At 46.3% G+C, this 25,944-nt stretch overlaps 1 protein-coding gene across 1 annotated transcript in view; it reads left to right on the forward strand.

Annotated features, from left to right (window-relative positions):
• Positions 1-25,944, forward strand: part of LOC135057441 (VPS10 domain-containing receptor SorCS1-like) — a 675,310-nt gene that overhangs the window by 159,859 nt on the left and 489,507 nt on the right. The window contains exon 4 of the mRNA XM_063963334.1: positions 6,339-6,438. Coding sequence (XP_063819404.1) covers positions 6,339-6,438 — 100 coding nt within the window. The remainder of the gene's footprint in view (positions 1-6,338; positions 6,439-25,944) is intronic.

Genomic DNA, 25,944 nt, shown 5'->3' on the forward strand with positions numbered 1-25,944 from the left:
GAAATTAAAAGAACTAATAAGTTCACCTAAAGAGGACGTATAGAGAGAGAAAAGGAGAGGCCCAAGAACAGAACCTTGCGGGACACCAACAGTTAGTGGAAGTGGGGGCGAGGTAGCATCATGAGAGGAGACAGAGAAGGAACGATCGGAGAGGTAGGAATACAGCCAGGAGAGGGCAGTATCACGTAGACCAAGAGAGTGAAGGATTTGCAGAAGAAGAGGGTGGTCCACAGTGTCAAAAGCAGCAGAGAGGTCAAGAAGAATAAGCAGAGAGTAGTGGCCCTTAGATTTGGCGGCATGGAGGTCATTGCAGACTTTTGTGAGGGCAGTTTCAGTGGAGTGGAGAGAGCGGAAACCAGACTGGTATGGGTCAAGCAGTGAGTGAGAGGAAAGAAAGGCAGTAAGGCGATTATAGACAATACGCTCAAGAAGTTTGGAGGCAAAGGGGAGGAGAGAGATCGGTCGATAGTTGGAGAGAGTGTTAGGATCAAAGGTAGGTTTTTTAAGAATAGGGGAGACAAGAGCATGCTTGAAGGCAGAGGGGACAGTGCCTGATGAGAGGGAGAGATTGAGAAGGTGGGCAAGATGGGAACAGGCAGAAGGGGAGAGGTAGCGAAGGAGGTGGGAGGGGATAGGGTCGAGTGGGGAGGTTGTGGGGGGGGGAGGAGTGTATGAGGGCCATGACTTCCTCACCAGATACTAGGGAGAAAGATGTCAGAGTTGGTAAGAGGGTAGGGGAGGGGTGGCAAAGGATGGGTGGTGGCTGGTTGCTGGACTGGTGGGATGTGATGTCCTGACGTATGGAGTCAATCTTGGATGTGAAGTAAGTGGCAAAGTCAAGAGCAGACAATGAGGAAGGGAGAGGAGGTGGTGGTGGGCAGAGGAGGGAGTTAACAGTGGCAAAGAGGCGCCGGGGGTTGGAAGAGTGGGTAGAGATGAGGATTTTGAAGTATGATTGTTTAGCAAGGGAAAGGGCAGCACTGAAGGATGAGAGCATGAATTTGAAATGGAGGAAGTCTGCTTGAGAGCGTGATTTCCTCCAGTGTCGCTCGGCAGTACGTGAGCATTTTTGTAGATATCTGGTGCATTTGGTGTGCCAGGGTTGAGGTGTTGATCTGCGAGGGTGAATAGTGGTTGGCGGAGCAACAGAGTCAAGGGCTGAAGTAAGAGATGCATTGTATAGAGATGTGGCTTGTTCAGGGCATGTGAGAGAGAGAAGAGGAGAGAGAAGCGAGTCAAATAGGGAGGATAGGGATGAGGTGTCAATAGCCTCAATATTACGCTTAGTGATGGTAGCCTTAGGAGGGAGAGATGGGGGAGCAGAGATAGATAAGTTGAATGAGAGCAAGTGGTGGTCAGAGAGGGGAAAAGGGGAATTGGAGAAATCAGAAATAACACAGCGGTGAGTGAAAACCAGATCCAGTGAGCTCCCGTTCACATGGGAGGGTGAGGAGGTCCACTGGGAGAGACCAAGTGAAGAGGTGAGGTTAAGGAGTTAGGAGGCAGGTGGTTTTGTGGGGTTATCGATAGGGATGTTGAAATCACCTAGGATAATGGTGGGAATGTCAGAAGAGAGGAAGTGAGGTAACCAGGAAGCAAAGTTGTCGAGGAATTTAGAGGAAATGCCAGGTGGACGGTAAATGACAGCAACTCGAAGATTAGTGGGTTGGTAGAGGCGAATTGCATGGACCTCAAATGTAGAGAATGTAAGAGATGGTTCTATAGGTATAAGTTGGTATGTGTAGCTTGAGGGTAAAAGGATCCCAACACCACCCCCATGACGACCCCCAGGTCGGGGTGTGTGTGAGAATGTAAGGCCCCCAGCCGAGAGAGAAGCAGGAGAAGCGGTGTCATAGGGTGTAATCCAGGTTTCAGTAATGGCCAGGAGGTGCAGGGAGTTGGATATGAAGAGGTCGTGAGTGGGGGTCAATTTGTTGCAAACAGATCTGGCATTCCAGAGTGCACAGGATAGGGGGTATGAGTTTGTTGGAGAGATGTGAATGAGATTATCTGGATTGCTATGGCGTTGAGGTAAGCTTGATGGGGAAGGAAGGGATAAAGAGGGTGAATTGATGGTGCTGGGGCCTTGGCTAGGAAGGGAGATTGCAGGAGGTAGGCAGGGAGGGAGTGCAGTATGATACTGGTGGAGGAGAGGTGAGGAGACAGGCAGAGGAGGGAGAGAGCAGGGTTGAGTGGTGGGGTACAAATGGTGTGAAGGGGCAGAAGTGAATTGCAGTGGGGAAACAGAAGAGGAGGGGAAGGGAGGCAGACAGAGGAGAGGAGACAGCATGAGATGTAGGAGACTGGGAGAGAGGGATAGAGGTGGTAACAGGGGACAGAAAAAAGGAATAGGAAGACGAGGATTAATGAGGGATGTTGCCAGCCTGGCCATAGTGTGGATGGGGTAAATAGTGGTAGCAAAATGAGAGTAGGAGGAGGAGTGGTAGCTGAATAAGAGAGCAGTGAAATTTGCAGAAATAAATTCAATGTTAAACTGTCGTTATTATCTACAGGTAACAGTAAATCAAATATTTGCTGATGTTAGTTGGAAAATTACACAGTGTTGGCAAACTGCAAGTCAGTGTTACTTCATTAAATATGCTTCTCAGTGACCCATTTGTTGTCCAGGTGTTTGCAGGGTCAGAGTAGAAGTTGCAATGCAGGTGTTTGTGCAGAAAGTGAATGTATAGTTTTCCAAATAAGTGAGGTTTGGCGAATATTAGGAGTAAACAAACATTTGTAGCTGCAGTCCAAGTATTGGGGTTTGTGTTGTTTTTTTGTGTGCAATTGATGGTGCTTCCTTTCAGTTTCCGTCCAGTAAAAGTCACAGATGACACCCTTAGAAGGTTTCTCCCTTTGAAAGCTTTCACCCCACACTGAATCAGCTACGCTGTTTCAGCTAGACTACAAGCTAATATAAAGAGCAACAAACATGTGTATGTAAGCACATTGATTGATTGGACCCACCCCTAGCCCATCACCCATTTAAAGCAATAAAACTTACACAGACAAATGGTGTGGGGGTATGAAACCATCACACATTCCCCAAATGCAAAAAATAAAGTTTGCTTAAATCTGCTAATGATTAATAAGCTAAACATACCTATTGCTAAGCATTCATGAAAGTCATATATGATAATTAACAGATGCAGTGTGGCTTGCTGGCGCTTGTAGTCCCACTAGACATACCTATTGCTAAGCATTCATGAAAGTCATATATGATAATTAACAGATGCAGTGTGGCTTGCTGGCGCTTGTAGTCCCACTAGACATACCTGTTAAGAGAACAATGAGATATGAGGTTACTTCATAGTCCTTGCAAATTGATCACTAATTTTCCAGTAAAAGTCACAGATGACATCCTTAGAAAGTTTCTCCCTTTGAAAGCTTTCACCCCACACTGAATCAGCTATGTTCTCCTTGGACAAGACGTGTCACAGCGGGATATCTGCTTTACGCTTAAGGCCTGTAGGCTACTAAATCTCCATTCAACGAGTTCTATATTCAATGCACCCTTGGACAGGACAAGAGATTAAACTCGCAGTAATGTCCACAAGTGGCCAACGTTTCTCTAATCTGTCTCATCTGAGCAAATCCTAATCTAAAATCAGCGGGAGTTCACTCCGAGCAACCCAAGAATAAGTGACTGAAAGAAGAAATATTTTCATCCCCTTTCAGTTCAGTAGCGTGACCGAATCACGCCTAATCGACACTCTTACGGTGTCATAAAGCAATGTCATTACGCATTATGACTTTATTGAAAAATTTGTATGCGACACCTCTGAGTTTCTTTGTATACTGCAGGAGGATTAATAGGATTCCGTGGCTTTACCTCCGCAGAGCCGGCGAGATTACAGTTATAGGAATGTAATTTGCAGCAGGACTGATAAAAACTGTCAGTTCCTCATAATGAAGTAATTTAAATACCGGCGTTGTTACAAATATTTTTAGAACACAAGTTATTATGTTACATATCCCGGTTTTATCCAGTAGGTTAGCCATAGGTATGTTGCAGCAGCGGCATTAAGGGATGATTTTATTCACAATATGAGCTGCAGCTAATGATTTTATAATATAAGTTTGCTTTCGGACTTGTTTTAATACCTTATTTGTTATTATGCTAGAATTGATTCTATGCAACAAAAAGAAATCTATGCAGTCCGGTCATAAAAGTTTAACTTAGGTAGAAATTGCCAGGGGGGATGGTGATATACATAAAAGTCGTACGAGGGTTACAAATATTAATGCCGTCTGTGTACATACTGGCATATCGTCATTTGTAATGTTTCTAGAATTCTGTAATGTATTTTTCTGTAGAGATGAGCGACATTCTTTAAGCTTACAGGCAGGGCTGCCATCAGAAATAGTGGTGCCCAGGACTAACAAAAAAGGCAATTTCCTCCCCCCCCCAAAAAAAAATAACTGTAGAAAATATATATATAATAAAAAAATAATAATCCTATGCACGTACGAAGCACCACCATATTGCGCGCCTTGCACCATATTAAGTCCCCATGGTAATTCCCCTAACACCATATTATGCCCCCACCGTTATGCCCCTGTCACCTATTTATGCCCCACACAGTAATGCCCCTGTCACCATATTATGCCTCCACATTGATGCCCTTGTCATCACATTATACCCCACACAGTAATTATAACAGTATCTGCTCATTGTCAGGGGTACTGCTCGTTGTCAGGGGATTCCCCCCTCCCCCCCACTCCTGCTGTTCACGCCTGCCTGCTTCAAATTAAACTATTGAAAACGTCCATCCCAAAATGGCCACCGCCTCAGAGGAGACCGTTATCAAAGATACTACAGGCGCCTCCACTATTATCTTTAATAACTGTCTCCTGTGAGGCGGTGGCCATTTTGGAGGAGACATTTTCAATACAGCGCTGAGGCGGATAGGCGTGAAAGCCACAATGGGTGGATGGTGGCATTTGCAGCCCGGGCACTCCCTTCTCTGTCAGAGAGGCTGGGCCCGGGACTGCTGTACCCCTAGCACACCCCTGACGGCGGCCCTGCTTACAGGAGGCGTCTTATGTAAGTAGAGTAATAGACACCTCCTGCCGGCTTCTGTGATCGGCTGCTGCACCTGAAGACCTACTGTACTGTAGAATCGGATCGTCCTGCGTGGACATTGGCCATCTGTAACCCTCAGGTCACTCATGATAACCAGGCTGCTCAAGCTTCCAGGGCCAGTACATATGTCTCGGAAAGAAGCAGACACTGGCCTCGGGACTCCCAGGAAATGGGGAGAATATGCACTAATTTTTGGGAATTGCTGCCCAGCACCGCCCACTCCCTGCCCCAAATGACACGGGTATGGTGTAATCGATCTACAATGTCTAGGTAGACAGGCAATTGGTCGAAATGCATTATGTCGACAGGTACAAAAAATTGACAGTGGTTAAGTTTGACAGGTACAAAAGGTCGACAGGGCAAAAAGTTCAACATGACAGTGGTCGACACAAAAATGGCCGACACACTTTTTTTGGCCAAATCTTGTATATTTCATGTTTTGTGGTCACCATCAGTACAAACGTAGATCCTTGCGGGCTCGCTTTGCTCACCACACTTCGGGCAAAGTGGCTCGCTCCGCTGCGCTCACCACAGTTTATTATTCCCAGTAGATGTCGACATGGATAGTAAATCAAGCAAATATTTGGAAAACGTGAAAACCCCCCAAAACATGTGTCAACCATTTGTTTGTCGACTATTGTCGTGTCGATATTTTGAACCAGTTGACCTTTTGTACCTGTTGATCTAATGCCTGTCGACCATATGGTGTCGACAAGTGGTGGCTCCGGAGATGGGGCTGCAGCACAGTCCAAAATGCAAATGGGGGAACCATACCAACTGCCAGTGAGCCCTAGATGGTGATGTTTAGCATCGTTGGGGGGGGGGGGGGGGCAGTTGGTTTGGTTTCCCTATATGAATACTGGACTTCTCTTCAGCCCCACCTCTGGAGCTGCCACTGGTGTCCACCTATACCCGTACTTATACATTGTAGATCTATCATCTGGATACCAATGACGGGCTGCGGCTTAGGCGGCTCTGGTTTACGTGCAGTTAACATCTTTCCCAGCAGCCTCTGCTACCACCATACATCCTATATATAATAAAAACTATTACATTTCCGCCTGAACCCCTGATCTGACTGTTGAAAATAGAACACCTTTGGACTTGAAGTCGTGTTGCTGTTTCCTTGTGATCTGATAGGCCACATTTTCAGACGCCTTGGATCAGCCAATGACATCGCTGCCGTGTTTAGGTGACTGTACACATTAAGGATGACCTTTGTCTGAAATTGCTGTATTTTCTATTTTTCCAGGTCCACAGATTACGGGACGACCTACGAGAAGCTGAATGATAAAGTCGGATTAAAAACAATCTTGAGCTACCTTTATGTCTGCCCTACAAACAAGCGCAAGGTAAGAATGTCCCTTAAATATCCTGTTATTTAGGGCCGCTCTGCTTGGATAACCTCCTCTGCTCCCAGAGTCTATTACTGTTGACACAAACCTTATGACTGCAGGGGAGGGAAGAAAAAAATGAGCTATAGAAAAACAAATGGACACAGAAGCAATTCCCGGTGTGCCTCGCAGCTGTTTCCCGGCCGCTAATAGAACGGCTCGTTAAGGCTTTGGAATCGGTGCCATAAATACATGTTTTGTGGAGGCTCCCGCATTACTCTGACAGTCTGTTACAAGGAAAATGTTCCTTCAGTTTTTTTATTTTATACCTTCCATCACAATTTCTCTTTGCCCATCTTAATTTATTATCCCTCCTGTCTGTGAGCCCTCTGCAAGATACCTTCTTGCCAGCCAACCGGAGGGCATAAGTAGAAATTTGTGTGGGCCCCAACAGACAGGCTTTGACACTACGTATGCATTATGTTGGTAATATGCTCAGCTTCTGCTACCAGTCTGCCAGTGGGAATAATGCCCTACTCAATTTGTCCCCCTTGTTTACCTTTCGCTAAGTGCTGCCTGCCTTGGCCCCCCTCATTGGGATGTGCTGTTGGACTGCCAGTGACCAAAACAATACAGAGAGCATTCTAATTATCAACATACATTACAATGAGCATTCCTATGACCAGCATACATTACAGAGAGCATTCTGATGGACAACATACATTACAGAGAGCATTTTAATGACCAACATACATTACAGAGAGCATACTAGTGACCAACATACATTACAGAGAGCATTCTAATGACCAACATGCATTACAGAGAGCATTCTAATGACCAACGTACATTACAAAGAGCATTCCAATGACCAGCATACATTACAGAGAGCATCCTAATGACCAACATGCATTACAGAGAGCATTCTAATGACCAACATACATTACAAAGAGCATTCCAATGACCAGCAAACATTACAGAGAGCATTCTAGTGACCAACATACATTACAGAGAGCATTTTAATGACCAGCATGCATTACAGAGAGCATTCTAGTGACCAACATACATTACAGAGAGCATTTTAATGACCAACATGCATTACAGAGAATTCTAATAACTGGGAAAATAAAGAGGGGGTTTAGTGACCAATGCACAATACAGAGAGCATTGTACTTATATACAACACAAAGAATATTCTATTAACCATTGTACACTGAAGAGAGCATTCTAATGACCAAAAAATATATACCACAGAGGACATTCTAATGACCAATATAAATATACCACAACAGGCAATCTGGTGACTTATATGATACAGAGACCATTGCAATGACCAATATACAATGCAGAGAGCACAATAGTGACTCATACAATACAAAGAAAATTCTACTATCTGATATAAAATACACAGAGCCAGTTCTATAGCAGGGCACTGCCCCTGCCCCCTCAGCACCTGTGAGTGATTACATTAACGAATAGGGGGCTAGGAACGGGAATTAGTGTGCAAAGGTCATGTTGGATAGCTGTCTAGGCTGCAGGGCACTATTCTAGGCATCATGCAAGCCAAATATAGCTGCTTCCAGGACAATGATGTGCTGCCTCCTCAGATTTGTCCCCTGGGTGGCTACACTGGTTGCACACACCTAGTTGTAGCCCTGCAGAAAGCACTCTAGTGACGTATGCAATTCAGAGAGCATTCTAATGACCAATTTGCAATACAACATGCCTAATGACATAAATTCAAAGCAGAGGACATTCTAGTGACTGATACAGTGTAGAGAGCATTCTAGTGACTAATAGAATGCAGAGAGTATTCTAGTGACTGATACAATGCAGAGAGCATTCTAGTGACTGATGCAATGCAGAGAGCACTCTAGTAACTGATACAATGCAGATAGCATTCTGGTGATTGATAAAATGCAGAGAGCATTCTAGTGACTAATGCAATGCAGAGAGCATCCTAGTGACTGATACAATACAGAGAACATTTTAGTGACTGGTGCAATGCAGAGAGCATTATAGTGACTGATACAATGCAGAGAGCATTCTAGTGACTGATACAATGCAAAGGGAATTCTAGTGACGAATTCAATGCAGAGGGCATTCTAGTGACTGATACGATGCAAAGAGCATTTTAGTGACTGATACAATACAGATAGCATTCTAGTGACTGATACAATGCAGAGGGCATTCTAGTGACTGATACAGTGCAGAGCGCATTATAGTGACTGATACGATGCAGAGAGCATTCTAGTGACTGATACAATGCAGAGAGTATTCTAGTGACTGCTACAATGCAGATACAGGTAGCATTCTTGTGACTGATAAAATGCAGAGAGAATTCTAGTGACTAATGCAATGCAGAGAGCATTCTATTGACTGATACAATGCAGAGAGCATTTTAGTGACTGATGCAATGCAGAGAGCATTCTAGTGACTGATACAATGCAAGGGGCATTCTATTGACAAATTCAATGCAGAGGGCATTCTAGTGACTGATACAATGCAAGAAGCATTTTAGTGACTGATACACTACAGAGAGCATTATAGTGACTGATACAATGCAGCAGGCATTCTAGTGACTGATAAAATGCAGAGAGCATTCTAGTGACTGATACAATGCAGAGAGCATTCTAGTGACTACTGATACACCAACTGCCACCCCAACACTGGCCGGGACTCACTGGCAGTTGGCGTGTCTCCCCTATTTGAATTTTGGACTGCGCTGCAGCCCCACCTCTGAAGCCGCCACTTGTTGTGATACAGATAGCATCCTGATGATTGATTTACAATACAGAGAGCATTCTACTGACCATTATATAAAATTGAGAGCATTCCAGTGACCAGTGTACAATACATTACTAAAACAGTGTTCCTACTCTATTATAATAATCGCTATAACACGCTGTTATACAGACCGAAACGTACTAATTAAGAGACAACTTATTACTGCGAACAGGCAGAACGGCAGCACAAGGAGAGGGGGCACAAGTAATACAAACTGAGGGGGGAAAGATCATTTTTAATGAGTTGAACAATGCATTGATTCACTCATGTAGGTGAGTCACGCACCTTGGGGGCCAGGGAACAACGTCTGGGACATGGGCACTAATACGCCAATTAATAAGTAACCGCTACTAGTTTGTCCATCAGCCCAAAACTGTCTCTAGCTTGTACAACATTATGGGACTGCAGTGGGACATTACTGAGGCTGCTTCTATCTCCCCCTTCTGCTGTGTCCTGCGGCCCCCTCCTCTGCTTGTACCCCGGGCACTAATAGAAGTGATTCCCCCACTGAGGGCCACTAAGATGGGAAAGGAGTATGCACAAGATGACCTGTACTAGTACTCCGTCGGCAGCCGACACTAATGGCATGATTCAGAGCTGTATGCAATGCCCATATTTATACAGGTCAGCGGTTCTCCGCCGACACGGTCGCTTTGCGCACATGCCAAGGTTCCTCAGTGACGGTGCTCACAGTGAGGATTTCTATGCAGTGATTGACAATCAGGGACCGTTTGGTAACGGGGAGCGGCGGCACATTTCCAGGTGGCAGCATCAGTTTATTTACACATCCGCTGTGTACAGGATTTCCTCTGCGAATGCGAATGCACATCTCTGAAATCAGGCCAGAGCATTGATAGGAATGACAATTCATGGGAATCAAGTCTACAGCTTATGGCTGGAGAAAAGGGGCCTACTTATGAAAAAGCAGCGAATATGATGTTTTTTTTTTTTTATTGGCGCATTTTGCAACATGAAAGAAAAATGTTGCAATTTACCAAAAAGGTACGTAAATCTCGCTAGGGCCGCTGAGTGATACTCTGACACCTTGGCGTCATTATTATCATTATTACTATTTACCACCGGTAATTATACTAATAATAAATTGTACTTCTGTTATCGCCATACTGCAATGCTTGCTAAATATACTTTCCCATGTATCACCGGCGGCAGGGGCGGATTTAGGGGTGAGGGCGCCCCTAAGCACAACAGTAACGTGCCCCTACCTTTATTGATTGGTTATAAGCCTTCATTTGATGATAGATAATTTAATATAATAATAAAAAAAAAGCCACTAACTCAGTGGTTTACAAACTTTTTTGAATCACGGCGCCCTAGAATATCAGAATTTTCTCTGACGTCCTAGTGGATGCTGGGAACTCCGCAAGGACCATGGGGAATAGACGGGCTCCGCAGGAGACTGGACACTCTAAGAAAGAATTAGGACTACTGGTGTGCACTGGCTCCTCCCTCTATGCCCCTCCTCCAGACCTCAGTTAGAATCTGTGCCCGGCTCGAGCTGGTTGCACACTAGGGGCTCTCCTGAGCTCTTAGTAAAGAAAGTATTTATTAGGTTTTTTATTTTCAGTGAGATCTGCTGGCAACAGACTCACTGCTACGAGGGACTTAGGGGAGAGAAGCGAACCTACCTGCTTGCAGCTAGCTTGGGCTTCTAGGCTACTGGACACCATTAGCTCCAGAGGGATCGAACACAGGCCCAGCCTCGGTCGTCCGGTCCCGGAGCCGCGCCGCCGTCCCCCTTGCAGAGCCAGAAGACGGAAGATTCCGAGGAGAAAATCGGCGGCTGAAGACTCCGGTCTTCATTAAGGTAGCGCACAGCACTGCAGCTGTGCGCCATTGCTCCCCATGCACACCACATACTCCGGTCACTGATGGGTGCAGGGCGCTGGGGGGGGGGGCGCCCTGGGCTGCAATTAGATTACCTTAAAAATGGCAAAAAACACATAATATAGTCTAATAAACTATATATGTGTAAAAATCCCCTGCCATAATATTAATAAAAAGAGCGGGAGAAGCCCGCCGAAAAAGGGGCGGGGCTATCTCCCTCAGCACACTGGCGCCATTTCCTCTTCACAGCTCCGCTGGAAGGACGCTCCCCAGGCTCTCCCCTGCAGTTTCCAGGCTCAATAGGGTAAAAAAAGAGAGGGGGGGCACTAAATTTAGGCACAATACTGTGTATTATAGCTGCTATAGGGAAAATCACTTTGTGTAGTGTAAATCCCTGTTTATATAGCGCTGTGGTGTGTGCTGGCATACTCTCTCTCTGTCTCCCCAAAGGACTTTGTGGGGTCCTGTCCTCAGTGTCAGAGCATTCCCTGTGTGTGTGCGGTGTGTCGGTACCGCTGTGTCGACATGTTTGATGAGGAGGCTTATGTGGAGGCGGAGCAGGTGCCGATAAATGTGATGTCACCCCCTGCGGGGTCGACACCAGAGTGGATGGATATGTGGAAGGTATTAACCGACAGTGTCAACTCCTTACATAAAAGGTTCAATGACATAACAGCTGTGGGACAGCCGGCTTCTCAGCCAGTGCCTGCCCAGGCGTCTCAAAGGCCATCAGGGGCTCAAAAACGCCCACTACCTCAGATGGCAGACACAGATGTCGACACGGAGTCTGACTCCAGTGTCGACGACTACGAGACTAATGTACATTCCACTAGGGCTATCCGTTGCATGATTACGGCAATGAAAAATGTGTTGCACATTTCTGACATTAACCCAGGTACCACTAAAAAGGGTATTATGTTTGGGGAGAAAAAGCAACCAGTGGTTTTTCCCCCTTCAGATGAGTTAAATGAAGTGTGTGAAGAAGCGTGGGCATCCCCTGATAAAAAACTAGTGATTTCTAAAAAGTTACTAATGGCGTACCCTTTCCTGCCAGAGGACAGGGTACGTTGGGAGACATCCCCGAGGGTGGATAAAGCGCTCACACGCTTGTCAAAAAAGGTGGCACTACCGTCTCAGGATACGGCCGCCTTAAAGGAGCCTGCGGATAGAAAGCAGGAGGCTATCCTGAAGTCTGTATATACACACTCAGGTACTATACTGAGACCTGCTATTGCTTCAGCATGGATGTGCAGTGCTGCAGCAGCGTGGTCTGATTCCCTGTCTGATAATATTGATTCCCTTGACAGGGACACTATATTGCTAACCATAGAGCATATTAAAGACGTAGTCTTATACATGAGAGATGCACAGAGGGATATTTGCCGGCTGGCATCTAAAATAAATGCAATGTCCATTTCTGCCAGGAGAGTATTATGGACTCGGCAGTGGACAGGTGATGCGGATTCTAAAAGGCACATGGAGGTTTTGCCTTACAAGGGTGAGGAATTGTTTGGGGATGGTCTCTCGGACCTCGTTTCCACAGCGACAGCTGGGAAGTCGACATTTTTACCCCAGGTTCCCTCACAGCCAAAGAAAGCACCGTATTATCAGGTACAGTCCTTTCGGCCCCAGAAAGGCAAGCGGGTTAAAGGCGCGTCCTTTCTGCCCAGAGGCAGGGGTAGAGGGAAAAAGCTGCACCATACAGCCAGTTCCCAAGAACAGAAATCCTCCCCTGCTTCCACTAAATCCACCGCATGACGCTGGGGCTCCACTGGTGGAGCCAGGTGTGGTGGGGGCCCGTCTCTGGAACTTCAGCGACCGGTGGGTTCGCTCACACGTGGATCCCTGGGTTCTACAAGTGGTATCTCAGGGATACAAGCTGGAATTCGAGACGTCTCCCCCTCGCCGTTACCTCAAATCAGCCTTGTCAGCTACTCCCCCGGACAGGGAGGTAGTGCTGGCGGCAATTCACAAGCTGTTCCTCCAGCAGGTGATAATAAAAGTTCCCCTCCTTCAACAGGGACGGGGTTACTATTCCACAATGTTTGTGGTACCGAAACCAGACGGTTCGGTGAGACCCATTCTAAATTTAAAATCCTTGAACACTTATATAAGAAGGTTCAAGTTCAAAATGGAATCGCTCAGGGCGGTTATTGCAAGCCTGGAAGAAGGGGATTACATGGTATCACTGGACATCAAGGATGCGTACCTGCATGTCCCCATTTACCCACCTCACCAGGTGTACCTCCGTTTTGTGGTACAAGACTGCCATTACCAATTCCAGACGTTGCCGTTTGGTCTGTCCACGGCACCTAGGGTATTTACCAAGGTAATGGCCGAAATGATGATACTCCTTCGAAAGAAGGGAGTTATAATTATCCCATACTTGGACGATCTCCTTATAAAGGCGAGGTCCAGGGAACAGTTGTTGGTCGGAGTAGCACTATCTCAGGAAGTGCTTCAACAGCACGGCTGGATTCTGAATATTCCAAAGTCGCAGCTGGTTCCTACGACGCGTCTGCTGTTCCTGGGTATGATTCTGGACACAGAACAGAAGAAGGTGTTTCTCCCGGAGGAGAAGGCCAAGGAGTTGTCATCTCTGGTCAGAGACCTCCTGAAACCAAAACAGGTGTCGGTGCATCACTGCACGCGAGTCCTGGGAAAGATGGTAGCTTCTTACGAGGCAATTCCATTCGGCAGGTTCCATGCAAGGATCTTTCAGTGGGATCTGTTAGACAAGTGGTCCGGATCGCATCTTCAGATGCATCGGCTGATCACCCTGTCCCCGAGGGCCAGGGTGTCTCTGCTGTGGTGGCTGCAGAGTGCTCATCTTCTAGAGGGCCGCAGATTCGGCATACAGGACTGGGTCCTGGTGACCACGGATGCAAGCCTCCGAGGTTGGGGGCAGTCACTCAGGGAAGAAACTTCCAAGGATAATGGTCGAGTCAGGAGGCTTCCCTACACATAAATATTCTGGAACTAAGGGCCATTTACAATGCCCTAAGTCAGGCAAGACCCCTGCTTCAAAACCAGCCGGTGCTGATTCAGTCAGACAACATCACGGCGGTCGCCCATGTAAACCGACAGGGTGGTACAAGAAGCAGGATGGCGATGGCAGAAGCCACAAGGATTCTCCGATGGGCGGAAAATCACGTAATAGCACTGTCAGCAGTGTTCATTCTGGGAGTGGACAACTGGGAAGCAGACTTCCTCAGCAGGCACGACCTCCACCCGGGAGAGTGGGGACTTCATCCAGAAGTCTTCCAACTGATTGTAAACCGTTGGGAAAGGCCACAGGTGGACATGATGGCGTCCCGCCTAAACAAAAAGCTAAAAAGATATTGCGCCAGGTCAAGGGACCCTCAGGCGATAGCTGTGGACGCTCTAGTGACACCGTGGGTGTACCAGTCGGTTTATGTGTTCCCTCCTCTTCCTCTCATACCAAAGGTGCTGAGGATAATAAGAAAGAGAGGAGTAAGAACTATACTCATCGTTCCGGATTGGCCAAGAAGGACTTGGTACCCGGAACTGCAAGAAATGATCTCAGAGGACCCTTGGCCTCTGTCTCTCAGACAGGACCTGCTACAGCAGGGGCCCTGTCTGTTCCAAGACTTACCGTGGCTGCGTTTGACGGCATGGCGGTTGAACGCCGGATCCTGATGGAAAAGGGCATTCCGGTTGAAGTCATTCCTACGCTGATAAAAGCTAGGAAAGATGTGACAGCAAAGCATTATCACCGCATATGGCGAAAATATGTTGCTTGGTGTGAGGCTATGAAGGCCCCCACAGAAGAATTTCAGCTGGGTCGATTTCTGCACTTCCTACAGTCAGGAGTGACTATGGGCCTAAAATTGGGTTCCATTAAAGTCCAGATTTCGGCCCTGTCTATTTTCTTTCAAAAAGAACTGGCTTCACTGCCTGAAGTTCAGACGTTTGTTAAGGGAGTGCTGCATATTCAGCCGCCTTTTGTGCCCCCAGTGGCACCTTGGGATCTCAACGTTGTGTTGGATTTCCTAAAATCACATTGGTTTGAGCCACTTCAGACCGTGGAGTTAAAATATCTCACGTGGAAAGTGGTCATGCTTTTGGCCTTGGCTTCGGCTAGGCGGGTGTCAGAATTGGCGGCTTTGTCCTGTAAAAGCCCCTACTGATCTTCCATATGGACAGAGCAGAATTGAGGACGCGTCCCCAATTCCTCCCTAAGGTGGTATCAGCGTTTCATTTGAACCAACCCATTGTGGTGCCTGTGGCTACTCGGGACTTGGAGGCCTCAAAGTTGCTGGACGTAGTCCGGGCCCTGAAAATCTATGTTTCCAGGACGGCTAGAGTCAGAAAAACTGACTCGCTGTTTATCCTGCATGCACCCAACAAGCTGGGTGCTCCTGCTTCTAAGCAGACTATTGCTCGCTGGATCTGCTCCACGATTCAACTTGCACTCTGCGGCTGGACTGCCGCATCCTAAATCAGTAAAGGCCCATTCCACAAGGAAGGTGGGCTCTTCTTGGGCGGCTGCCCGAGGGGTCTCGGCTTTACAACTTTGCCGAGCTGCTACCTGGTCGGGATCAAACACGTTTGAAAAATTCTACAAGTTTGATACCCTGGCTGAGGAGGACCTTGAGTTTGCTCATTCGGTGCTGCAGAGTCATCCGCACTCTCCCGCCCGTTTGGGAGCTTTGGTATAATCCCCATGGTCCTTACGGAGTTCCCAGCATCCACTAGGACGTCAGAGAAAATAAGAATTTACTCACCGGTAATTCTATTTCTCGTAGTCCGTAGTGGATGCTGGGCGCCCATCCCAAGTGCGGATTGTCTGCAATACTTGTACATAGTTATTGCCTAACTAAAGGGTTATTGTTATGAGCCATCTGTTCGTGAGGCTCAGTTATTATTCATACTGTTAACTGGGTATAGTATCTCGAGTTGTACGGTGTGATTGGTGTGGCTGGTATGAGTCTTACCCGGGATTCCAAATCCTTTCCTTATTGTGTCAGCTCTTCCGGGCACAGTTTCCCTAACTGAGGTCTGGAGGAGAGGCATAGAGGGAGGAGCCAGTGCACACCAGTAGTCCTAATTCTTTCTTAGAGTGCCCAGTCTCCTGCGGAGCCCGTCTATTCCCCATGGTCCTTACGGAGTTCCCAGCATCCACTACGGACTACGAGAAATAGAATTACCGGTGAGTAAATTCTTATTTTTTTCATGGCACCCCATGGCCAAAAATTTCTTATTGAGAAATGTAGAAAGAAATATTACATTAAGTAGATGGCGTTTATATGTTATTCTTAGGGTCAGTTGTGTGGTGAGGGACAAGATTTGCTTCTGTTTGACCACATATTGCATGACTGGCAGCCACCAGCTCTGGTTTTGCCTATTATATTGACCATGAATAATTTGAATTGGTCCTGGACCACCAACCCAGGGCACCCCTGCAAGTGTCCCGAGGCACCCCAGGGAGCCACGGCACACAGTTTGGGAACCTCTGCACTAACTATAACATTTTGTATTTTTTATTATGTATACATATTTACTAAGTACAGATGGAGCCACCTTTATCTTGGCCTTTAATAGGATTAACTAAGCCAGGGCAGTCGGATGTATTGTACTCTCTTTATTGTATTGCAGCTGAAAACAATAGACGAAGGGCTTATGCTAATAAACCATGGTGTGCCTAGGCGCAGCAGAGAAGTCAAGATAACTGTGGCTCCATCTGTAGGATAACTTACAGGGGCAGTATGTGCATTATGTGCAAGTCCTACCCGTTTACATTTCATTCTAGAAGGCATATGGGACAGTACAGTGGATATACAGTATTTTGAAGTAACTGGTACTTTTTTAATTGAGAGTACACAAGCAGACAGGTTCCGCCTCTAGGTACGTGCCTCACGTGTCTAATGGGAAATTTGCCACTGGCCGACGGTAACCCTTTGATGTAGAGAGTGATATGAAAAAAAGCTCCACAGACATTGAAAACACCCTGTAATTGTCTTTGTTGTTTTTTTTTTTTTTTTTTGCCATTTGATAAATGATATCTACCCCTACAACCGTGTGATCTAAATAAAAGTATTAGCTGTCCGGCGTGCAATGCAGTGACACACAATATAAGAATATGGACTATTTGAAGGTTTATATTGTATTCACCGCAGTAGAAAAACTGGGGGGAAATGAGACATGGTGTCACTGTGCCTCACGCCTCTGTAAAGTTTTAGTGCATATGCCGGGACGTCCCCAACAACCAACATCCCCCAGTGTTGTGCAGCGCAGGAGCATTTATTGCCCTTTCTGGTTGCATTTCACAAGGGAAATAAAAAATAATGTCTTTCACGGGGAGCTGGGGAGGCGCCCTCATGGCAAATGCCTCCTTACCCATCTGGCCCACGCATCACCTATAGTTTTACCCAGTGAGAAGAGGAGATGCGCAGATTGAACATGGTTCACCAGTTGTTTGGTAGAAGCTGCTCTCTGCTCTGCGATGTAAAGAAATGATTTGTTTCCAGGGCCACTAAACTCCCAAGTTAATATTTTTTCTTTCAACCCCCTCCAATAAATGACCAGTCTTACTTTCTCTGCGTCTGTCTCACCCGCCAGCGGGTAATACAGTATTCCACATAAAAAAAGATATTTATAGATGAGGACAAAGCTATTAAACTTACTATCTTTCCAGCAAGTAAGAGGCCTGCAAGACACAAACACATTTCCAGACAACAAATTAAACCGGCAAGTCGTAAGGAACGTAGAACCATAGGAAAGAAAGTCAAGTAGATTGGAAATAAAATAGTACATGTAGTATCTAATCAAGAGGTTAAGCAGTTTACTTATACGGCTCCTTTGTCCAGGCATCGAGGGCAAAAATATGTCTACAGAAATGATGCACAAATACTACTAAGAATTTGTCTGTAGTTTAAAAGCTACCACATTATTATTGGATCTGGAAATGTTCTTTATTGTCTCCTAGAAGATGCGAAGTCACTGGTTTGTCATGGTTCCAATAGGGCACAACAACATCCAATAGAATGCAGCGTCTTTGCCAATTTTTTTCCTCCACTCCAATGTCTCTGTCCTTACAAAGCACATGGTAGCGGCCGCTCAGTCCCGGTACTAATCAGGTGGTACCGCGTCGGATAGAATGGAACGGGTGTGGGGATTTTTCTCTTACCATTTTTGCATTTTCCCACCTAATTCAATAGTACTTATTTAGCATTGTGTTTTGGTTTGGTATCCAAAACTTAGCCCAATATATATATATATATATATATATATACGAATGTGGAACGTACTTCGTTGCAGGTTTGGTTTTCTATAGTTATGTATCATTAGTGATATTCAGTGAGGTCCGTGGAGTGCCCCCAAGAGTTGTCTCACCATAGGCAGCTGCCTCCTCTCCAAAGATTACACCCAAGAAGCAAAGACACATGGGTGGAAAGGATAAGGGGTGATGGCAGGGGATAAAGTAACCAGTGAGATAATAAAAATAAGTTGGCTTGACCACATTATTCGTGTGACTTGCTGTACGCTACATTAAACGATTTAAACTGTACAAAGTTGGTGAGGAGTAAGATGAGGCTAAGGGTCTATCCTTCTTAAATACTCATTTTCAGCCTCATTGAGAGAAATGTGAGGACAACAGGCCCGTGAAATCCGTTCACACAGAGAAATAAACAGTGGAATACAATTGTTTTCATACCTTGGTAAAAGTTGCACTTTAAAGCCGGAGATAAATTGGGCTTGAAAGGTCATTTTATTTCAAAGGCCATTTGACAGTGAAATTCCAAACATAACATCAAGAATCAGTCTGACATGGGAGCATGCGTTCTGCAAATGTTATATTATGCAATATATTCAATCACGCCGGGAGATCGCCCCATTACCGCTGAGCGTGGCTTACACCCATACGTGCAGCTGAAAGGTCATCAGTGTTTATTCCTACAGCAAAGGTAATATCTATAATGTGTCTTCTTATGTAACTCAAGTATAAACTGATATTATACTCATGCCCTGCCACAGTTTTGGAATGTCCTAATAAAAAGGTGTCAGTTAATGCTGGGGTGTCTAGTTCCACAGCAGCTTGGGGGCCGCACGCTACCTACTCCTGTGATGGAAGAGATGCATATTGTGCGAGTGTCATGGGGATGTTGTGGGTGTGTAGCCTGACTTTGGAGCTTGTTTGAGCTGCACGGACAGATCTTTTGCACCCAGCATGGAAACATGACCTGTGCTGAAAGCGATACAATATTACCTCACTGTAAGAAGCTGTCAACTTGGGGAGTGTTTAGTGGAATGCACTTTGTGAGTACCTTAATGAGCAGATTCTAGATTTTAAGGGGGTAGACTGTCTACACCCAGCCTCGCATCACCTGACCAACCATAGCAATCACATGCCTAACCATATTAATCACATGCCCAACTATAGCAAACATCTCCCAACCATAGCAATCATCTCACCACCATAGCAGCCATCTCCCCAACTATAAGAGCCACCTGCCCAACCATAACAATCAGCTGCCCAACCATAACAATCACCTGCCTAACCATAACAATCACCTGTCCAACCATAACAATCACCTGCCCAACCAAAACAATCATCTCCCCAACCATAACAATCAGCTGCCTAACCATAACAATCATCTGCCCAACCATAGCAATCATCTCCCCACCATAGCATTCATCTCCCCAACTATAACAGCCACCTGCCCAACCATAGCAATCATCTCCCCAACCATAACAATCATCTGCCTAACCATAACAATCATCTGCCCAACCATAGCAGTCGCATGCCCAACCATAGCAATCATCTGCCCAACCATAACAATCATCTGCCCAACCATAACAATCATCTGCCCAACCATAAGAATCATCTGCCCAACCGTAGCAATCATCTGCCTAACCATAACAATCACCTGCCCAACCATAACAATCACCTGCCTAACCATAACAATCACCTGCCCAACCATAACAATCACCTGTCAAACCATAACAATCACCTGCCTAACCATAACAATCACCTGCCTAACCATAACAATCACCTGCCTAACCATAGCACTCATCTCCCCAACCATAGCAATCACCTGCCCAACCATAGCAATCATCTCCCCAACCATAACAATCACCTGCCCAACCATAACAATCACCTGCCTAACCATAACATTCACCTGCCTAACCATAACAATCACCTCCCTAACCATAAAAATCACCTGCCTAACCATAACAATCACCTGCCCAACCATAACAATCACCTGCCCAACCATAACAATCACCTGTCCAACCATAACATCCACCTGCCCAACCATAGCAATCATATCCCCAACCATAACATCCACATGCCCAACCATAGCAATCATCTCCCCAACCATAACATCCACCTGCCCAACCATAGCAATCAACTGCCTAACCATAACAATCACCTGCCCAACCATAACAATCACCTGCCTAACCATAACAATCACCTGCCTAACCATAACAATCACCTGCCCAACCATAACAATCACCTGTCCAACCATAACATCCACCTGCCCAACCATAGCAATCACCTGCCCAACCATAACAATCACCTGTCCAACCATAACATCCACCTGCCCAACCATAGCAATCATATCCCCAACCATAACATCCACATGCCCAACCATAGCAATCATCTCCCCAACCATAACATCCACCTGCCCAACCATAGCAATCAACTGCCTAACCATAACAATCACCTGCCCAACCATAACAATCACCTGCCTAACCATAACAATCACCTGCCTAACCATAACAATCACCTGCCCAACCATAACAATCACCTGTCCAACCATAACATCCACCTGCCCAACCATAGCAATCACCTGCCTAACCATAACAATCACCTGCCTAACCATAACAATCACCTGCCCAACCATAAAAATCACCTGCCTAACCATAACAATCACCTGCCCAACCATAACAATCACCTGCCCAACCATAACATCCACCTCCCTAACCATAGCTATCATCTGCCCAACCATAGCAATCACCTGCCTAACCATAACAATCACCTGCCTAACCATAGCTATCATCTGCCCAGCCATAACAATCACCTGCCTAACCATAGCAATCATCTCCCCAACCATAACATCCACCTGCCCAACCATAGCAATCAACTGCCCAACCATAGCAATTATCTGCACAACCATAACAATCACCTGCCTAACCATAACAATCACCTGCCCAACCATAACAATCACCTGCCCAACCATAGCAATCATTTTCCCAACCATAGCAGTTGTCTGACCACCCATAGCAATCAACTGCCCAACCATAGCAATTATCTGCCCAACCATAGCAATCATCTCCCCAACCATAACATCCACTGCCCAACCCATAGCAATCATCTGCCCAACCATATCAGTTGCCTGCCCAACCATAGCAATCATCTGCCAACCATAGCAATCATTTGCCCAACCAAAGCAATCATCTGCCCAACCATAGAAATAATTTGCCCAACCATAGCAGTCATCTGCCCAACCATAGCACCATAGCAATCATCTGCCCAACCATAGCAGTTTGAACTGGCAGGTATGAAATCCATTTGCATTAGTAACGATGGATGACTTTGCAGTCTGAGTGAGGGGCCCGGATCGAACCATGGACTTCATATAGTGCTGCAGAAAGCTTTAGCCACTGTATATAGAATAGGGGTTACTGTACCTCAATAAAATACTTTGTGGCTACAGTTCCTTGCACCTTTGACCTGTAGAAAAAAAACCACTAGAAAGGGCAGTAGTTTGTGTCTGGCACCTGGGAAAGCACATGCTGTTACAAATAAAGTCATAATCTCGACATTTGCATTGTCGGCAATCTAAATGTTAACATCACAATGTTTAAATGTCAACATGCTGCACGTCTGCATGGGAAGTGTTGATATTCTGCATGGAACGGAGGATTAGGCTGCAGCAGTGGAGGGTTAGGCTACTGGAAGGGAGGTTAGAGTTGGGTACTAGGGGGAGGGTTAGGGTTAAGCTATGTAAGGAGAGGTTAGGGTTAGGCATTAGTGGTCGGGTTAGGGTTAGGCTGCAGAAAGGGTGAGTTAGGGTTAGGCTACAGGAAGGGTGGGTTAGGGTTAGGCTACAGGAAGGGTGGGTTAGGGTTAGGCTACAGGAAGGGTGGGTTAGGTTTAGGCACGTGCCTCACCCTAGGCACGTGCCTCACCTTAGGCACGTACCTCACCCTAGCCTCACTGGTGTCATGCCCTTAATCCCTCTGTATGCAACCCGCGGGTTGGACAGCGGGCCAGTCCCAAAAAATGGGACTGTCCCATTAAAATTGGGACAGTTGGGAGGTGATGCAGTTAATATACCGGCTGTCAGGATCCCGGTGTTCAGGAGACCGACGCCGGAATCCTGACAGCCAGTGAAATGCTGCCAGCCGGAATACCAACTAATGCCGGTTATTCCCACACCATCAACCGAGCGGGAATATAACCTGTGGCGAGCGAGCTGAGCCACCGGGCCTGAAGCGTGGCGAGCGCATGGTTAATGTCGATATGCCAATACAATCACAAACATGTCGATATTCTCATGTTGCGTTTATGAATGTCAACAAAATATGATCTGATCCCATTTTATGTTATCTCTCTATGGGGGAGATGTACTAAGCCTCAGGTGGAGATAGAGTGGCCGGAGATAAAGTACCAGCCAATCAGCTCCTAACTGCCATGTCACAGACTGGGTTTAAAAAATGACAGTTAGGAGCTGATTGGCTGGTACTTTATCACTGTCCACTTTATCTCCGTCCATGGCTTAGTACATCTGCCCCTGTGTAATTAACACTTTGTGCAACATACATGGCAGTTATACCGCTGGTTCGAAATCCGGCGATCGTGAAGATACCGACATCGGAGGGGGTAAGTATCTTTACTTTCACCCGTCCCGGACCCTTACCTTAACCCTCTGGAGGTGGGGGATAGGGCTAACCACTCCCCTAGTGCCTAACCCTAACCTCCCCTAGTGCCTAACCCTATCCCTCCCCCCCGGGTCCCTATCCCTAACTGTTACACCGATACCTTCGGCATCTCTGCTGTCGGTGTTCCCAAGTGGTGTCGGGATTCCATTATTGGTCACATGACAGCTGGCACCCGACCACCGGGATTCTGGCAGTTTGAATTTTTAGGATGTTTTTTTTTGCAAATCCAGGAAATTAAGTTTTGGGTGGAATATCAGAAGTAATTTCCAGTTGCAAGGATACAGACTTCCCACGGTTCTCCGATAGTCACATAATGTCACTGTGACAGTTTAGCGCTACCAATTGTAAAAAGGTATATATTATTAATGAGAGATAAACACTGGACCTCACTCAGGTGCGGCTTTCCTTGCTGCTGCCGTAGCTATCTTTTGCTGTACGCAATTGCGATTTTATGTTCCCATGGGCAGAAGCTGACCTGAGCATAGGGACGCCCACTGCTGTCTCCTCATTTCCGTCCGACGGCGTACAACTGCAGAAACATCGGTACCATCATCGCAAATTGTTTCATGTCACAAATTCTGAGTGCCTCTGTAGACGCGCAGGCTGAGCTGCCCCTCCAGGACGCTGAGGGCTCTCCAGTAGCAAGTAAGATTGCAAACGCTAATTTATGCACGCCCAGAAAACGCCGTCTGGATGACCATGACATGCCGGCGTTTCCCCTACTACTCCTCACTACCATCCCAAATGCTGTCTACCTGCCACTCACTTTGCGCATGCGCACTGCGGCTCTGAGATCCGCTGCGATCAAAGATGCAACACAGAGACGATTTGCGCCCATCTCCGAAAGTGAAGCGGAGTCAATACAGCTAATATGTTATATTTTTTATTGTACTTTTCTTCAGCGTTTTATATCAATATATCACTTCAAATATGTTACACAAATGTTAGCGGGAAGATAATTGAGTTAACAAATCGCCGGCGTAATGGATTGGTTACCTGCTCCAGCTTAAATCTCTTATTAAATCTTTGCACGCACTGAAGGTTAATTAAAGCAACTCTGTATTTGTGAGCTGTAAGCCCCCCTCCTGCGCTGCGCCGCGCTCTGTTGTGGTCTGCGGGTGCTGACATATTGTATTCATGCCTAGATTACACTGCCTGCTGCATCCGATCAACACAGCTTAACTTACTCTTCCCCTTCAAGTGTTTTGCTTATATCCATAGAGATGGAAAATTATTCTGCGGCACCATGACTTACAATTTCACTAAAACACGGGGAACGACAGATATTCATCTATCGGGTGCTGAGGTTGTCTCTGGGAAAGTTCTAAGACAATTACCTTAGATATTATTCCAGTCCTGCTACTTCACGCACATGCAAAGCGAGACAAATGGAAGAGAATATAAAGCAAAACAGAACAAAAAAATATCTGAATTACTGTACTCGAATTAATACCAGTATGGACCTTGAGCCGGCTGCATAGAATGTAGAACAAATAGGAACCCTCTACACAGTGGCGTAAGTTTGTCCCAGTTGCCCGGAGGCAAGAAAAATATTGTTGTCCCCCCCTATATATCATCCGTGAGCCAATAAGATGCCATTTTGAGATCAGAGTAAAACCGAACCCGCTCATCTCTAATTCTAACTATATGAAGCTACTACAAAAACCGTTGCAGCTAGGCAGATATATGTAGTGGTCTAACCACACACTACATAGATCTGCTCAGTCACTCACAATGCTGATTATTTCTCTGACAATTCATTTGCCAGTGTCATACCCATGATTAGAACCCACAACCTATTACACTGGTAGCATGCACCTTACTGATGGAGATATCTGCTCTTGCATAGGAAGTATGAGAATTCTAACTATATGAAGTTACTTGTAATTGTCAGAGAAATAACTTCATATAGTTAGTATTCTCATGTTTCCTTTATAGGACCAAATAGCTTCATCAGTAAGGTGTCTGCTTCTAGTGTATCTGTAATATAGAGGGTGTGATTTGTAAGGTACAGTGACTAGTGGGGAAGTCGGCTACGGAAGAGATACCGGCTGCTGTCAATTAACTTAACTGAATAATGTCGCTGAACACACGGAACAGGAGGAGAGGTGCCCCCCTTCAAAGCAGGAGCCCGGCGGCAGCTGACTCCGTTGCCTCCCAGAGTTCTGCCTCTGCCTCTACAGTTGATATTTCCTTTGTTAAATTGCTGTGTCGCTGGGGCCTGTAGGGTGTTAGTATGGTATGCCGGCGGTCGGGCTCCCGGCGACCAGCATACCTGAAGGGGGTGTAGTTGGCATCACGGCATTCGGGATCCTGGCTGTCAGAATACCGGGTTCCAGAATGTCGACAGCTCTCAGAATGTCGACGTTGGAATGCCAACAGCCGGTATCCCGGACCTAGGTAAACTGGGAGGGTTAGGTTTGTGGCTGCCGGGAGGGAGGGTTGGGGTTAGGCTGGATTAGGGTTCGGCTGCAGTGCGGGAGGGTTAGGTTTAGGCTGCGGGGGGGGGGGGGGGGAGGGTTAGGCTGCAGGGGGGTAATGTTTAGGCTGTGGGAGGGTGTTAGGGTTAGGCTGCGTGGAGAGATGGTTGTGGTTAGGCTGCGGGGAGGGAGGGTTAGGGCTAGGTTGCAGGGACAGAGGGTTAGGGTTAGGCTGCAGGGACGGAAGTTTAGGTTTAGCCTGCAGATAGGGAGGGTTAGGGCTAGGTTGCAGGAGGGGGGTTAGGTCTAGGCTGCGGTGAGCAGTGAGGTGCGGTGGGGTGAGGCAGAGCCTTTTCTGTCATAGTAACATTTGTGTCAGAGTTTTGACTGTATAAAGTATATGAAAAATACAAACAATATGTTAGAAATATCTTCTTTGTATTATTCTAATCATTTTTATAGTCAAATCTCTGGAGTAAAAAGTCTATGGCAGGTGAGGCAGCGCCTCCCCTGCCTACCTTATCCGCGCATCTCTGATCAAAACTCACCAAATTTCCAGGAGTTT

The sequence above is a fragment of the Pseudophryne corroboree genome, chromosome 3 (genome assembly GCF_028390025.1).
Source record: "Pseudophryne corroboree isolate aPseCor3 chromosome 3, aPseCor3.hap2, whole genome shotgun sequence".
NCBI lineage: Eukaryota > Metazoa > Chordata > Amphibia > Anura > Myobatrachidae > Pseudophryne > Pseudophryne corroboree.